General features: G+C 30.3%; 1 protein-coding gene across 8 annotated transcripts in view; it reads right to left on the bottom strand.

Moving 5' to 3' along the window:
- Positions 1-717: 717 nt before the first annotated feature.
- LOC126821175 (poly(rC)-binding protein 3) overlaps positions 718-16,980 on the bottom strand; it is a 185,617-nt gene continuing 169,354 nt past the window's right edge. For 6 of the 8 annotated variants that reach the window (XM_050549561.2, XM_050549564.2, XM_050549563.2 and 3 more), the window contains 9 exons: positions 15,295-15,327; positions 14,876-14,992; positions 14,379-14,498; positions 11,914-12,042; positions 10,436-10,558; positions 10,091-10,211; positions 9,736-9,901; positions 9,021-9,140; positions 718-4,786 (listed from right to left, as the gene is read on the bottom strand). In XM_050549561.2, coding sequence (XP_050405518.1) covers positions 4,495-4,786; positions 9,021-9,140; positions 9,736-9,901; positions 10,091-10,211; positions 10,436-10,558; positions 11,914-12,042; positions 14,379-14,498; positions 14,876-14,992; positions 15,295-15,327 — 1,221 coding nt within the window. In that variant the 3' untranslated portion in view covers positions 718-4,494. The remainder of the gene's footprint in view (positions 4,787-9,020; positions 9,141-9,735; positions 9,902-10,090; positions 10,212-10,435; positions 10,559-11,913; positions 12,043-14,378; positions 14,499-14,875; positions 14,993-15,294; positions 15,328-16,980) is intronic. The other 2 variants (XM_050549569.2, XM_050549568.2) reach the window with 2 other exon arrangements.

The following is a 16,980-nucleotide window of genomic DNA, read 5'->3' as shown; positions in this document are numbered from 1 at the left end:
TAAGAAATTGGCTCCAACTCCTGACAACTGGAAGTTTTTTATTTCTTTGAAAATTTGGAGGCTAGCATGCTTAAATTGTTATTTATTCTCTATAAACAGCTTAATATTTCGAGCTTGAATAAGGTTAACAGTCTTTTTCTTCATATTTTGATTTGTATACTTAAAGTAGCTAAGTCTCGAACTCGTTATCATACAAAATCTTCGACATTGAAAACACAATTTATTTTTCAGTTTAAATGGTCTTCTGATATCCAATATTTAAGACAAAATAAACATTTAACAATTGGTACACAAATCATGTACCATAATGCGTTTCAGCGCTATTTGTAATAAGGGACTCGTAAAAACGAGGCTAGGCATTTTCCACAAGTCATGTCAAACAGTGACGCTATATTCTTATCTGGAGAGCATGCCCAATAAATACTATTGGCGTAGACTGGAATAACCAAAAGCTTGTGATTGAAATTCGATTGAGAATACTGGCGTATGTCGCCGAACCTAACTGATTAGAAATTACAGTAAAAACAGAAAGGATTGAATGTAAATCAATTTATATACATTCATATTACATTATTGTATGCGTTGCGACCCATTTGTGTCAATTTCTAGGTCCCAAATAAATGCAACTTCTTTACTTTTCGGAAACCAAGTGAAAAATGGGCTTTTTCCTTTTAGCTGCCTAACTGTTCAATTAAAATAAATTTAACACAGAAAACCTTTTACTTTATAGATCATTTTTTTAATCATGATTTTGGCAACACTCTTGTACAGCTTTCATTAGCAATACAATTTCATATAGTTTAATGTAGAGTGACAGAATTTATCAATTAAGTCTCTCCAATATTTGTGAAAACAATCAAAATAACTTTCCATTCAACAAAATTAATATATTATAAAAGAATAACTCTTCAAAATGGCCTTGGCTCCAAGGTCATCACGTGATAAATGCAAAAATACTGTCATAGTAAAATAATACATTTATTTAAATATATTTATACACTGTTATTACCTACTATATATAGATGCACGTAGATAATTTATCATAGAAAATCATACAAGGACAACACGATTGCATCGAATTATCACGTGGCCTGTGGACCTGCCAATAGGCGTGCGTCATTTGGTCACGTGCTCCCCAACCAATCATATTGCACTATAGCAGCATCAACCCTAATGGACAACAAGAACATCTATGAGTTTTTGTATATATGAATATATAATGTGTGCATAAAACTTAAACGCACAGTTCTCTAATACTTAAATAAATACTAAACAGGTTTGACTTTTTATAGGAACATACAGTGTTCTTAAATATGTATATTTTTTAAACAATCAATGCTGTGTTTCTACAAGCTTTACAAAATCTTAAAATATCTACCTGATGGGAATAATGCAGGTTATCTTTGAAGTTATTCAAAAGTTAAAGGTGTATAACTTGCACTAAAATAATTGTTTTTTCCCCAATGAAAATGTTATGATAATTTGACTAGTACAGTTAAAAATAAATCCTTTTTTTGATATACGTTTTCGAAAAATGACTAGTAATTTGTAAAAGGTGTTACTATTTTTTTGTTTTTGTCCATGGTTCTAGATTTATAAGATAAAGAGGTTGATGCTGGCATTATAGCTGCCATATTGGATGTAACAATGCAAGGTTAAATATATAACCTTAGTATCTCTTTAACAGAATATTTTAATACACTTCAAAGACATAGAAAAAAAAACAAGCCAAACAGTTCAAAATACTTGATCAAATAGTGTACCTAATTTAACACTACCTACCGTAGACTAGTCTATACTTTATTATTAAATATACATATCTACAATTTATTTATTATTATAATAATCTTGATTAATAATCCATCTATTTCTGGTTGTATTTCTTACATAATATTTACATTTTTATCATTGATTTATACTAATATGTTCATTATGAAAATTATGTTATACAATACAATATTAATTATTGCTATTAATGAAATAACAAAAACAATAGAAATATCCATAATAAGTCATAATTATCGCAATCTACGTGCGGTTTATTTATCCTACAATGATTTTTTTTAGATACACTTATTTTTCTCTGTATATTTTGAAGAGTTTGTGTGGTTAGTTAAAAGATAAATATCACACATGGTAAAATCACACTAAGATCACACGATGAAAAAACAAAGATAATAATCGTAATAATAATAATAATAATAATATCTATACAACAACAAGATTCCGGTTGAGAGCACGTGATCAATTTCTATCTTGTAATTAAATAACATTTTCATCTTTTTTCTTGAAAGAAAAAAGATTTTCCTCTTTTGTTGTCCAAGGCTTAGATAAAATCTGTAACAGTGTAATGACTGATTGCTTTTTATAAATGGATGAAGTTATAACAAACTCAACGAATATTCTGTACAAACAAAAATATAAATACATTTAGACAGTTTGTGAATTGAAAACAATCATTTCTGTCATGTTACACATGAATGTATATTGCATTACTTATATTATCTCCTGTGTATGAATATTGCACACTTGCATTGATAAATGGAAGCAGCAATAGCAGCAGTCAAACTGTTTCCGGAAGATAAAATTAAGAAAACATGATTCAGGAGTAGTTAAAACTGTTCAACAGTTGATATGATAAATTATGAATTGTGATTTTAAGATACTTATATTGATATTAATAAAGCCTTGGACAAGAAAATGTAGACTCTGATAAGCCAAACAAATTCATGAAATAGAGATAGAATAATAAATTATATAACTTTTTTTTATAACAATAATTATGTTTAATTCAGAAATATTCCATTTTGATACAAATATATAAATATCTTTTCATAATTCGGTTTGGCTTATTTGAGCCATCCAATTTTTTTTTTTTATCATTTAATTTTTTTTTTAAATTATTTAATTTGTCGATAGTTCACTAGCGAACGGCCATACCGCACATCTCTGTTGTAAGCCTAGAAATAGATACAAATGAAAACAAGACTTTTTTCATCATTGCCACTGATCAATCATTAGAAGATCTTTAAAATGATTTTTTTTTTTTTGTATTTTTATATAATTTTTTTTTCTATATATATATGTTAAAATCTTCACTCACACTACCTCACTTATGACACGTCAACAACAAAAACTAGTAATTTCAACAGGCTGGCAGATTTTCAACAGTAGAATAATCACTTGTCACAAGAAGAAAAAACACCCGCAAAAAAAAATGGTAAGAAATATTGCAAATACAATATTGCAAGAATAATAATTATGCTAGGATGGAAAAAATAAAATGAAAATACCCTTATGAGAAAAGTAAAAAGGTTTACATATACAGATTGGGGGCCTGCATTCCAATGGGATTTTATACACAACAATTATTTCTAAAATACATTATCTGAAACATTCCCAGGAGTCCGAGTTACATGTACATTGTAGTATATATTGTGCCCGTTTATTTTGGTATGATTGCATGTACCATACATTTAAGTCAAGAAATCAATCGTTCGCTGTGCATCATTATCTGAGCCCCTAATAATAATAATAATAATAAAATAATAATAGCTACTTTCTATATGACTAGATTATTTATACTTCATGATATGTACTTTTTAAAACACTGGATACAACTTTACTTCATGTACATGAAATAGTAATTTCGCGGTTTTTTTTTCTGATTAAAAAATGAGTATGACATCAGCCTTTTGCACTTTTCAGTCATATAATAGTGATTGATGTAATCACACAACTAAGCATTGTGTTCAATACGCTTCTAAAACTGATTAAGAATTACAATGCCATCTGTCTATTTTACTATAACTCTTGATGATTTACGATTCGTATTTCGGATCTATCGGACACCCATACCCTGTTTGGTACCTCCAGTTTATGGCTTGGAATGTCATTAATATATAATACCTGATTTCTAGCTAAGTACAGACTCTTCTATACACTTTCCAATACGCATACACATTATGAAAGATATCCATTTGAGGTAAGTACTGTTTACTGTTGCCTGTCACCACTGGTATAATTTACAAACATATCAGGCTTTAATTATGGCAACCAAAAAAAAATTAATCTCTTTAAAAATATCATGCCTATGTACAAGATTTGAATTAAATAATTAGGCATATGATTAACATATTAATAAAAATTTCTAATAAATATTGTAATAAAATGTGTTGTTTCATGTACGCTGATATAGTTTTTTGGCAACCAGTTACTTAAGTATCTGTAATCTTCAAATTTACTCTAAAAGGCTGTTAACCACTTTATAGGCAATGTCTTTTTTTATATTCATTTCTTTTCCAATAAAATCATCATGGAATTCACAGAGATATAATTATATCCTCACAGTTCTCAGTTTTTGTATAATAATTTGTTAAAAACACTATTTTGGCTTGAGTCCCATCTTTAACATAACAGTAGTATAACAACCTTGTTAAAGTAGTACAACAGGTTAATTAAAATAGGCCCAGAAATAGGCTGTGATGTAAGCTGTTAGTAGGGTGCAAATTTAGGTCTCTCAGGCTTCTTCAGTGAGTTTGCTGTAACCCCAACCCTCATTTTGGCGGTGAAATTTTTGGCGTCTGCTACAAAACCAGGATTGTAAACACCCATGTTTAATCCTAGCAGCGGCATACATGTAGGTTTCATCAGCTGACTCAGCGGAATGGCCAAGGGATGGGACTGAACAGAGGTCAAGGATGTGGTTGATGGGGTCGAGGCTAGGTCGGGGGTCATATTCTTCGAGGTCGGGTCAACAAGGGTCATATTCTTATGCATTTCCATGCTGAAGAGAAAAAAGGAGGGGAAAAAGTATTAGACAAGAAACACAATCCACAGACCACTACAGAACATTAAAACATGGCCACAAATTAAACACCTTTTAAACATAACACAACTTGCTTTCACACTTGATTTGCAATTTTGCCAGATTATTTGGTTAAGTAAACAAAACAGAAAATAAAATTTGGAATTTAATTTTTTCTTTTATAACCATAAAAGAAACAAACATCGAAAGCGAATAGTTGCAAGTTGGTATGTTATCAAAAGGTGTGTTAGTTTAAAACTTAACCAATAATAAAGCCGCCCATCAAATCTCCATTTTTAATGTGTCTAATTTTTGAGATTCTAAAAATCTTTAAAATACTGTAAGTCAGTGAGTTGAAATTTCAATGACGATAAATTTGATAGACTTCTCTACAAATATGTTGATAAATTTCTCATGTCATAGTATGTTAAAATATATTAAGTTTGAAAATCATTCTGTATTACTAAAAGTAATATTTATAATTAACCGTGCGTTATTACTAACTCATGAAAAATTTGTCAGCAAAATATTGCAATAAAATAAAGTGTGCAAAAGTGGCCACAACAAGGATCTGTTAGTACATAGCAATGGATATATAATATATATATATATAATACTGTCACCAAACAAAATCATATAAAATAAAGGATAAATAAAATAAATTAGGATTCACATACAGGATGTCCTAGCATAATAATTTTTCATTTATTTATTTTAAAAAATTGTTCAAAAGTTGTAGACATGTCTTCGAATGCAACAAGTACTTGTTGGCATCAGTAAATCTCCAGCAAGTGTGGCGGTTCAAGCTTTCAGCACGGCAAATTTTGGGTTTCCATGTAAACAGTGTTGTTGAATTCTTATCTCTTCTGTTTGACCAATCATATGTTAGCACCGCATTTACTCCTCTGTCACTCACTGTCACACACATTTACCATGATACTTACAAAAGATACCACCTTTTATTGACTGACAAAAAACAACAGTAATATACGCCTTTTACTTTTTGACGTACATACACTCTAAGTAAAATTATTCGATGTTTTAAAAGTGAGAAAATAAGTATCATACAATCACTTTTCATTATTTTACAATAAAATCAATCAGACTATCCAGCTTTTTTTTAATAAAAAAATAAATCCTAAGTACTATTCCATGCACATATTCATTGCTTCCAACAACAATAAAACATTGTTTAAAGTTTAGTAAAGTCTACAATAAAATTGCTTCAAATCATAAACCAAACTATTGTAGCTCAAAATCCTATATTATTTCTAAATCTGTACAATTCACACTTTACAAACAGTTTTATCAAAACTGCATTAACATGAGTTGACAGCTAAGTTATTCTGTTGAATTTTCCACAAGAAACCTTTCTTTCCAAATCTAATATATACAATTGAAAACATTTAAATCACCATACTAACATTGATTCTCTTTCAAACTATTCAGTAAAATAGTGAAGATCATCAACAGAAAGTGCAGACTCATGAAAATTTTGTTTTGATATTCACAACCTTTAACTAATATAAGTAAAAAATATGAGAAAGTGTTGAGATCAGCAATATACTTATTAATAATATATAATAATATACTATCTGTACATACAGTGTCCTTTTTACCCCACTCTGTACAATATCCAACTTATTGCTATTATAAATTATTAGGCTAATTAGAGACAAGGATATCATTTTATTTTGCCATGAATCATTGAAAATTTGTGCCTTGTTTATTGCAACATGCAATCAATGTGGTACAAAAACACAAATATGAAAAACAGTGCATCGCCTGCTACTAAACCACCATTTTTAAATTATAAACATTTATTATAGAAAAGTAATAACGATATCTAGGATTGTATAATGCTAGAATTATTTGATAGAATCATGATCGCTTGGATCAGAGCGAGGAAGATTATATTCTTTGCCATCTCATCACTTTATATCAGAAATCTAAAATAAAATGAATAATTCGAGAGTTAGCTTTTCAAGTCGTGAGTGCATGTTCCTATTTTTACAATACAGACAGTTATAGAGAAATGATTTCAAGAAACCTTTTAAATTTATAGCAGACAACGGTTTTAATTTAATCTAAAATAAAAGTGAAATATATCAGACTTTTTGTCAGTTCTCCTTATATCACTATAAAAGAAATATCTGTGAATATTTCATATCATCATACAGATCTATATCTTTTGTTTGCTACCAAATATATCTTCTTCACTGCGAGTTCTGCTTTCCTTTTTTTTTATCACAGTGGATATAATTTTATAAAAGAAACCCAGCTTAATAAGAAAACATAACTGTTTATATTGAAGTTGATTTTCAATCAATAAATTCCTCGTATTCAACAGAATTGCCATTATTGATGGAATGATCTTAAGTATATCACCTAGTGCCAAACATTTCTGAAGCTCAACTTTGATTTATGCACAGGATTTTCTACTCATTGCCTTCGAAATGCATCTATTTTTTAAAAGAATGCTATTTCTGTGTAAAATTCGAATACATTAAGCGATTCTGTTAAAATAAGAGACAGAAAGTGTGGGACTTGAAAAGCCAATTCCAAAATAAATACTTTTGATCAGTTTTCTAATAAAAGCATCTAAAAGCAACATCAAAACAACAAAACACAACAACAACGTTTGAGCATTATCTGGAATATCGCCTTAAAAGTTATTATTCTATTACTAATATTATTTACAAATCAATTAGTCACTTATAAAATAAATTATATTTGAATCTATACAATAACTTTTAATTAATTTGTATTAGATAATAAATATAAATTTTGATTGACAGCTTGAGATTCTTTGTTTTAAAAGATATATATAGTTGGGTTGGGTTTTTTTTAAAAAAAAGATCCAAAATAATATTCGTAATAAAATTTCTAGAAATTAAAAATATCTATAAAAAAAAAATTTGATGCCATCATCAATCGTTAAATTTCTTTTCATTCCTTAATAAATTGTAATAAGTTATTAATAAATTACAATAATACAATGTATATAATATATATATACTAATAACTACTAATATCAATAAACTCGCACAACAAACATAAAGAAAAATAATAATAAATGTGAAAAAAATAATTAAAATAAATTAAAGAAATAAATACTAACAATTATTTTACAAATAATATTATCAAAATAAATGAAGAAAGAAACTCCAAATTATATATTACAAGAACACAGTGACTCATACAATGACTTTTTGTCTTTCATTAATCAAAAGAATGCCAAAAGAAATGTCATCAAAATCGTTACTGTATATTAACTTTTTTTATCTTTTCACTACCAATGAACTTGCATTAGTATAGTTTTTGTCATGATCTTTTTGCGTCATTATATTAGTATGAACTATTCTAAGTAAACATTGTATAAAGATTGGTTGCCAGGCAACAAAACATACACCCACAGCAGCTAAGTCCTCAAATTTAGATTAGGTAATGGAAGCATTACAAGATACTAATAAGTGATCAAGTGTAACAACCCATGAAGAAATTATAATTTGACTGGCTTCTAGTTCTTCCTAGCACTAACAAAAACATGTACCTGTAATCTGATGGTAACTTTAGCTATTCAAGCTATTAGAAATCATTGAAAATCAATAGGCTTTTTCATCCCATGAACATAAACAGCATATAAATTTCAGATAAATAGGTAGTCAAATCGAGCAGGAACAATAACTCTAAAATAATCATGAATTTTCAAAGTGATTAAGGGCGATAACTCCAAAATTAAAAAGGTTTGTTCATCTCACAATCATAAACACTGGCAAAGGACGGACGGGCAAAAAGACAACATACAACCACATTTCAATGTGGTTGTATAAAAACTATTAAATCTTAAAAAACATTTATCAAAGCTGAACCAGTGATAAATAGATAGATAACCAACATTAAGTTTTGATTCTTAAAAATACACATTTGATTTTTTTAAATGCATCAAGAACATAATTTCAGAAAACAGTTTGTATTATCAAAATGACTAGTTAATATATAATCTCCTCCTTGTAGAAGTCTGTGAGAAGAATATTGTTGGTTTGTATTTAAATTCTGATTCAGCTTTAAAACTTTTGTTTAGTACAGCAAACAAATTACTGTTCATACACATCTACAATGCAAATTAAAAAAGCTAATAGCCTATAAACTATGTGAACAATGAATCTATCTTGCAGTGGCTGGATAATATGCATAAGATGATTGTACCAACCTTGTATTAATAAGATACTGGGCGAGACCAATCATTTCAGGAGAACCACTAATTGTAACTTTTCTGTCAGCAGCACCATCCTCAGCATTTGATATTTTAATTGTAGCACCTGATAATTGTCTGAAATCAAAAACGTATTTTTTCATTAAAAGATTGGTATATCAGAAGGCAATCATCAGTCTAATGAGAGAGAGAGAAGAGAGAGAGAGTTTAAGTCCACTGGACACAAACTAGGTCACTTTGGAACTAACACATGTTTGTTTTATTTCAATAATTCATGTAGGGGTCTTTTAGCAGAGGACCTGAGAAAACCCATGAGGTTGGACAGGCGACCCTATGCTAGTTGACTCAATGACAGACCTTATGATACAGCGCACATGCTAACCATTCAGCCATCCACCCCCCCCCCCCCACCCCCCAGATGCATTGAAACCAAGTTTCGACAAGCTTTACAGATCACAGAATCCTGGTCATTTTGGTCATTTGTGTTATTTTCATTAGATAAAGGGGAAATTTTCATTTCAACAGAAATAACAATATAGGTGTTAAAATAAATGGCCTACTGATATCCAGGACATTATGGCACATTTCTCAGGACTACCTGGTAACAAATTTGTAACTATTAACTATTTATGTGCTTTATCTAACCAATTTTTTCTTTGCTTTGTCAACTAAAATTCACGTCTTGTTTCCTCAACATCTTAAACCAACTCACCTAATCTCATTTATTTTCTGACCACCTCTTCCAATAATACAACCAATTAAATCATTAGGGACATTCATTTCATGTGTCTGGTTACCATTAGCAACCTGTATACTGCTAACATTATTTGGTCGAGCAAACTGATAGGCTGTTAAACCTGGAATACAATTACCATAACCTACTTTTAACGTTTTTTAATGCTGTTTAGGTTATAAGCTAAAATTACATGATTATTTAATGGATGAATATCTAAAGAAAAAAATACACACAAAAATTAATACGATTTAAAAAATTTAATATTGTATGAGTAACTGCAGAATTTACATTATTATGCTTCAAAACAAGTAATCATAAATTTAAATCTAACCATATGTGGGCCGTGACATATCACCATTTAATGATATACAACCACCTGGTAAGACTGTCTGAGCTGAAGGAATAAGTGGAACCGCATGAGGCATGGGCATGTGTGGTGGCATTTTATTCACCTGAAAAAAAAAAACAGTAGTCAATCAAAATAAAGGATATAGCTGGATAAATTTCTGTTATTTTTACAAAATAATTATCCTTTTTACCCACTGATGAAATAGATAAATAACAAACAAATGAGATAGAATTCCCTCCCTTTATCTAGCAGTAGAAACCACTTTATAAAATGTCTTTGAAAATTGTAACTTCTAATATGTATTATCGATATTCTAAATAAACTTACCTCATGGTTTGGCATTGGTACTTGTCCACCCTGCATGGCATAGGCTTGACCACCGGCAAAGATGACTTGTGGAGAGACTACGGGTTTTGGACGGTAGGGGATATTGGCACCCTTAGGAGGGGACTGGAGAAAAGGAATGAATAAGGTGTTAAGAGGAAAAATGCAGGAAAGAGAAAAGCTATAAAGAGCCAGATCAGCTTGGCTGAGATGACCGTTACATGTGTTGACTGAAAGTAAAGTAGAATGAATTCCATGTCATGTAGTTGCCAAGTTTAATTCTACTCCACCGACCACTTCTACTCTCTACAGTTTAACATCATGCTATATCAATCATATTTCTACTTTCTGCATATTCTACAAGGATAGTCCTAGCTATATGCACAAGCTTGGTCTTCTCCCTTTTCTCTCAATAGACTGATTAATCCAAATCAATACATATCATAAAATTCATTTTGAAACATTAAAATAAAACACCATTTTTATGGTTTTGAGGGACCAGTGATTATTTAAAAAAATATTTTCCAAATAGGCCTATGTGTTGGAAAAGTATAAAACCTTTTTGAGCTTTTAAAATTCTTCATCTCAAAACCATAATAACAGAGAAAGTTGTAACACAATTGTACTTTAAATCAATTTGTTATAATGCATCAATACACAATGAGGTTACAGTCCCTTGGTACTGACATCATATTGTTAAACAAAATATAATCTTTTCAGTAATTGTTACTTTATTCAAACATGAAATTTCAATTTTTCATGCACAATAAAATTATTATTTGTATTTATTAATGAAAATATTATAATACTGGATTTATAAGTTCAAGTCTGATAATATCAAAATTATCTTTCTTTCTTTACATGGGATCAAATCATATTTGTCAAAGACTTAAAATACATAAATTCCTGATTATCTATAATTTCTATATCATTAAATCAATGTTTGGCCTTAAAATATTATTTTTAGCTGAATTATTAAAAAAATTGAGATTTTTTACATCAGGGATCTTGATTAAGATTTCATCACACTCGTACAGATGACAGCTGACTATTTACTGAACATTTATCCATATAAAAAAATCAATATATTTAATATTTACTTAATACAAAACAGCTAAAAAATATTTTTGTTTCAGTAGAAAACTATTACCAGTATGTGATTATAGCAGGGTCTGAATCTTACAGATGTGAATATACTTGAACTTCCAATCAAGACAAGATGGTTTCAATTATCATCATTATGAAGTCAAATTATTTCAGAGTAATTAGAAAATATCTGACATAGTGTAAAAAAAAAGTCTTAGTTCAATTACGATATGTACCAGGCTGTTATCAGAATGCATGTCTATTATAACTTCAAATAATTTATACTTAAAACTAATTTTCCCTACAAGTTTCAAATACACTTTGAACTTCATTTATATTTCCTTAAGTGCAAAAAATGAGTGAAAATTGTGTAAAATGTAAATATTTTTATTTACCTCCAACATAATTCCACATATGTTTCTTATGCACTGTGTAATGGCTTCAGCTGTACCCGATAGTGTTACAGCTCGTTCTGTAGAATTGGGTAACATTTCACTGGCTACTTGTATAGAAGCACCTGTAGACTAAAATAGACAATATTTCATTTGAAAAAATAAATAGAAATTAAACAAACAAAATATATTGGGATTTCTAAAAGGAAATCACAAGGGTTTTCTAACAAAAGTATGGAGAATTTGAACAAGGCTGCAACTGTAGATCATTTTGACCTGGGGACTGCAAAATCTTTAAATCTCCTAATCCAGCATGATACTTTGTTTTTCCTGTTTTTATTTATTAAAAAAAACTGTTTGTATTTTTGAGATATTATTTTCATTAAATAATAAATGATATGTTTTATAAATCCAAGTGAGTTCTTGGAGGGAATACCGATTTATAAATTTCGAAGTAGTGAGATGGATTAGATAGAGAGAAAGAGGAGTACACTGATGAGTGGGTCGTTATTCACCTGGCAGAAGGAAGCTGTCTACCACAGGTGAACAACTGTAACAATACTACAGGCTATCTGTTAGCAAAACTAAACTCTACATACAACAAACAATCTATTATATAATAAAAACTCTTCAATTTACATCCGCTTTGAGTCTATTTGAACATGTGTTCAACCCGATCAGTCACACTTGACATTTGCAGTATCGGAACTATTTGCCTTCTTTAAAGATCTTTAGCACTATTCCTGTGTGTAGGAACATGCCAAGAAGCTTTACCTCTTATCTGATTTACTAGGGGAAACGTGGTTCCCTTGCAACAGTATGTTTACATGGCATTTATATTCCATTCAGCCGAACACACCTCTGTCTCTCAGCAGTTTTATAATTAGGTCAATTTACGTCAAGCTGCATACCCTGCACATATCTTTTGATCAAATACATACATTGTTAACAGGTTGTCGTACATAACTAAACAAATAACAACATTCTATCTTTACTAGATATTCACATGTGTTCATACCAATATATCGTATGTTTGTATTTGATCATTTATATTATACTGCATTATCTGCATTTCTCTTTCATAATGTTACCTAATTTTGAAATCAAATCCAAAGTTCAACTGTAAAATTTTGGTTTCTTTTACAAGAAACTATTGGAATAGGTTATGTCATGTGCACAGACGTAAGAAAGTATCTTTTTAAATTCCAAGCGTAAATCGTGCATAGGTTTCAATTACTGTGAACTTTTCTCGCAGGAAAGAATGTGAAGCGGAAAAGGTCTAGATTCAATGTTGAACAGACGCCAAAAATGCTAAAAGAGCAAGATGTACGTAATGCAGGGGCACTATCGAACAAATCATATCTTTATATACATTTACCTTTGTACAGCAGTATGACATCAATATGCTAAATTAGGATCCTTCCTGACCTAATACTACGCTTGCTTACGATAAGACCTACTGACACATATGATCACAAATATTTCAACTAATAATAGAGCTGAACCAACGTCATTTGTCATCCGCACAGACGATTTACAATTAGAAAGATAGGCTGCCAGGCAATGAAAAATACGCCCACAGCAGCTATGTCGTCCGGGCAATTACATAGCTCTGTCAGGGGTACCCCACCCCTAGAAATGTCTGTCAGAGTGTTTTTGTAATACCTGAAGATGTACGGTACATTGCTGTGCGATTTGCATGTGGTACACTTTTGAGCTAATCTAGACTAGTTGGGGGGCATGGCATTTTGGGCGTGGAATACCACACCCACCACCAGAAACCCGGCAGACTTACATTCTGATGATACCAGATATACATACATTGATACCATATAGGAGAAAATTGGTACACTTTTCAGCTAGGTTAACCCCCTGGGCTCCCGTTCTATTTGTACCTGATCCATGTATCTCTCCCCTTTTAAAGTAGCTAAGTCTCTAACTCAATATCTCAAAGTCTTCGAATTTGAAAACATGAATTATTTGTGAATTTAAATCAACATTGATGTTGTGATCTTACCGGAATATCTAAGACAAAATAAATATTTTACCATTGGTACACGAATCGTGTACCTTAAGTGCAACAAGGAACTTGAAGAATGAGGCTAGACATATTCCACAAGTCAAACGGTGACGCCATATTCTTATCAGGAGAGCATGTGCAATAAATACTATCAGTGTAGACTGGAATAACCAGACGCTAAAGATTGCCATTCGATTGAGACGTCTGGCGTATTTTGCCAAACATAACTGATTAGAAATTACAGTAAAAACAGAAACGATTGAATGTAAATCAGTTTATATACATTCGTATTACATTATTATATGCATTGCGACCCATTTCTAGGTCCAAAATATTAGCGATTTAGCTCCTTTAAATTATATCTGTAGAAAAAATTGATGGATCGAGCAATAACTTAGAAATTATTTTTTAGGGTCATTAATACAAATGCAATAATTAATAGCCGTACCTCTCTAATTTCTTTTATTTTGCTACCACCTTTACCAATTAAAGAACCACACTGACTGGCTGGGACTACAAGACGTAATGTAACAGGAGGTTTAGGCACAGTTGGTGTGTTCTGTAAATCCTGCAATAAAACAAAAGACAATAATAATACTACATTATTAAGATTTTGAGGAAATATTTTATATCTTAAAGATAAAATGGGGACCAAAACTTGTCCATGAAAGTTGTCTTAAGGAATTTTGGTAGTGTAGCCAGATTATTTCAGAACATATGTGCATGCGTTTAGAAGTGGCAGTAACTGTTAGATTAACTTTTCTGTGACGAGTTTCACACACATCTTTGCTGGGCATGGTTCTGGCACTTACAGTATAAATGGGTACACACACCAATATGTTGCATAAAAGACAAAAGGATAGTCCTACTTCTGGGAAACCTTAATTTTTAGTTCCTTTTTAGGGTCACAGCAATCCTAAAAAATTGTTTTAATCTTATACAAACCTCTTCAAATTTCTTTGAAATCATTGTGAAAGCTTTGTGAATATTTTCTGTTGAGCCTGTGGTTGTTACAATTCTCTCTGGACATGATCCATCTGATATGTTGATTTTGGCACCACTCTGAAAAGTAAAGACCAAAATAATAGTAGTTTACATAAACATATTTCAAAATATATTAAAGCTTAATGTTTTATCCGTTCTGTGTGGGAACAGGTTTACATCAAAGAGATGTTGATAGATCAATCTTCATACCATGGAATTTATATATATTGTTTACATTCATAGCAGTTATTGTTATCATATCACTATAACTGCTCAATGAAAAATCAATTCTGTTTAAGTGTTATTTTTCCTTTTTTTTCTGGCACAAAGATTAAAAAAAAAATAAAATGAAGTATTTACACATGTGATGTATAGCTTACCTCCTCCCTGAATTTCTTAATATTATCACCTTTCTGTAAAAATAGATTCATACAATCATGGTTAAAATAAATAAATAACAGATTATATTTTCTGATGAAAAGAAATTTTATAAGATGAAATCAATTGTTGATAATCTAGATCAACATTCTTTCTTGACATTTAACATAAAACATGATTTCAGTTTTTGTATTTTAAAAAATTATATATATTTGATGAACAGCAGACACACAAGCTCAAATTTCTATAAACATTTGATATTTAAGATAAGGTAAAAACTTTTTTTACTCCTTCTGGAAAAAAACAAAACATCCTAAATTCAAATGGAGTTCTACAAATGATAATCCTAAATGTTTTCCATCAGCAAGAACTTCTTCAAATATGGTATAGGCCCAAATCTCATCAACATTTTATCACAAAAGCTCTGGGTATATTTCAAAAATATTTTATTCTGTGGATAAATGCACAAAATCTTGAAGATATCAATCAGCCTTCATGTCAAGGGATAATCACCGACTTACTTAAATAATCAAATTTTTTCAAAAATGAATTTTATAATGTTACTAACATGCATTAAGGCACCTTCAAGAAATTGGCATCAACTCTTTGACTATTTTTTCTTACAAGATTGTATCTCTTTTAAAATCAGTCAATAAATTCCAATAATAGCACCCTTGAGTACAGACAACTGTATAAATTATACTCTAGAAACTTATAAGACAATTTAACTACCATACCTTGGTGAGCAACTACAGAAAGCAATTCTGTAAAAAATAATCCATCAAAATGAACATGTCAAGTATTTGTGTAGGAATCTCTGTTTTTACTGTCATACTATGATAAGAACATCAAACAAGGGCCAATTACTGTCAGTAGCACCTCACAGAGAGTACCTTCTATATCATCTCTATTTTCAAATGATTTACAAACAGAAGAATGAAAAAAAAGTTATCAAATAGACTATTTTTTATCACAAACATTTCAACAATTCTGTCAAATGGGGTGTTAACCTCTATAGCTTATAATCCAAGTGAAACAGGCATCTGACATTTCATGAAATTCAATCTGATAAAAAGATGTTTCATGTCAGATTAAGCAAGCAAGCAATCTAGCAGAATCACTTGATGGGCAGCAAAAAAATCTTACAGACATTCAATTATAATGTACTCTGTCTTCATGCCATTTATTGTTGGCTACAACTCAATTTCATGATATGTGTAATTTGTATGACTTCTTGTTTTATAAGAAACAATTAGCATAAATCAAATCCATGAAGAATACTAATTAACAAAATGGAGAGAGGTCATTATATCATATTCTTTTTATCCTTGAGTATACCACCAGAATTCTAACATAGTTGCAGCATGGGGTAACAAATTAAATCTGCACACATCATTTTTAACACATTATTTACTGAATAAGTTGTCTTTAACAAGAATAATGTAGTTCAGCAGTTGTTATTCTACGTGAAACTGCCATACACACTTCATTATAATTACCCACAAATTACTTCTTCACGTGTATAAATATACTAACTTAAGGTTTTCTTATCGACTCTTATTGTACACGATATCAAATTGACCAAAAATGATGATGATGATTGGCATACAAAATCTGCTCGTAAATTATCAACAAATTGTTTTTTACCACTATAAGCAGACGGTATCATGAAAAAGCCATCTGTACTA

Source organism: Patella vulgata, chromosome 5 (genome assembly GCF_932274485.2).
Source record: "Patella vulgata chromosome 5, xgPatVulg1.2, whole genome shotgun sequence".
Lineage (NCBI taxonomy): Eukaryota > Metazoa > Mollusca > Gastropoda > Patellidae > Patella > Patella vulgata.
This window is presented reverse-complemented; position numbering and strand designations above follow the sequence as displayed.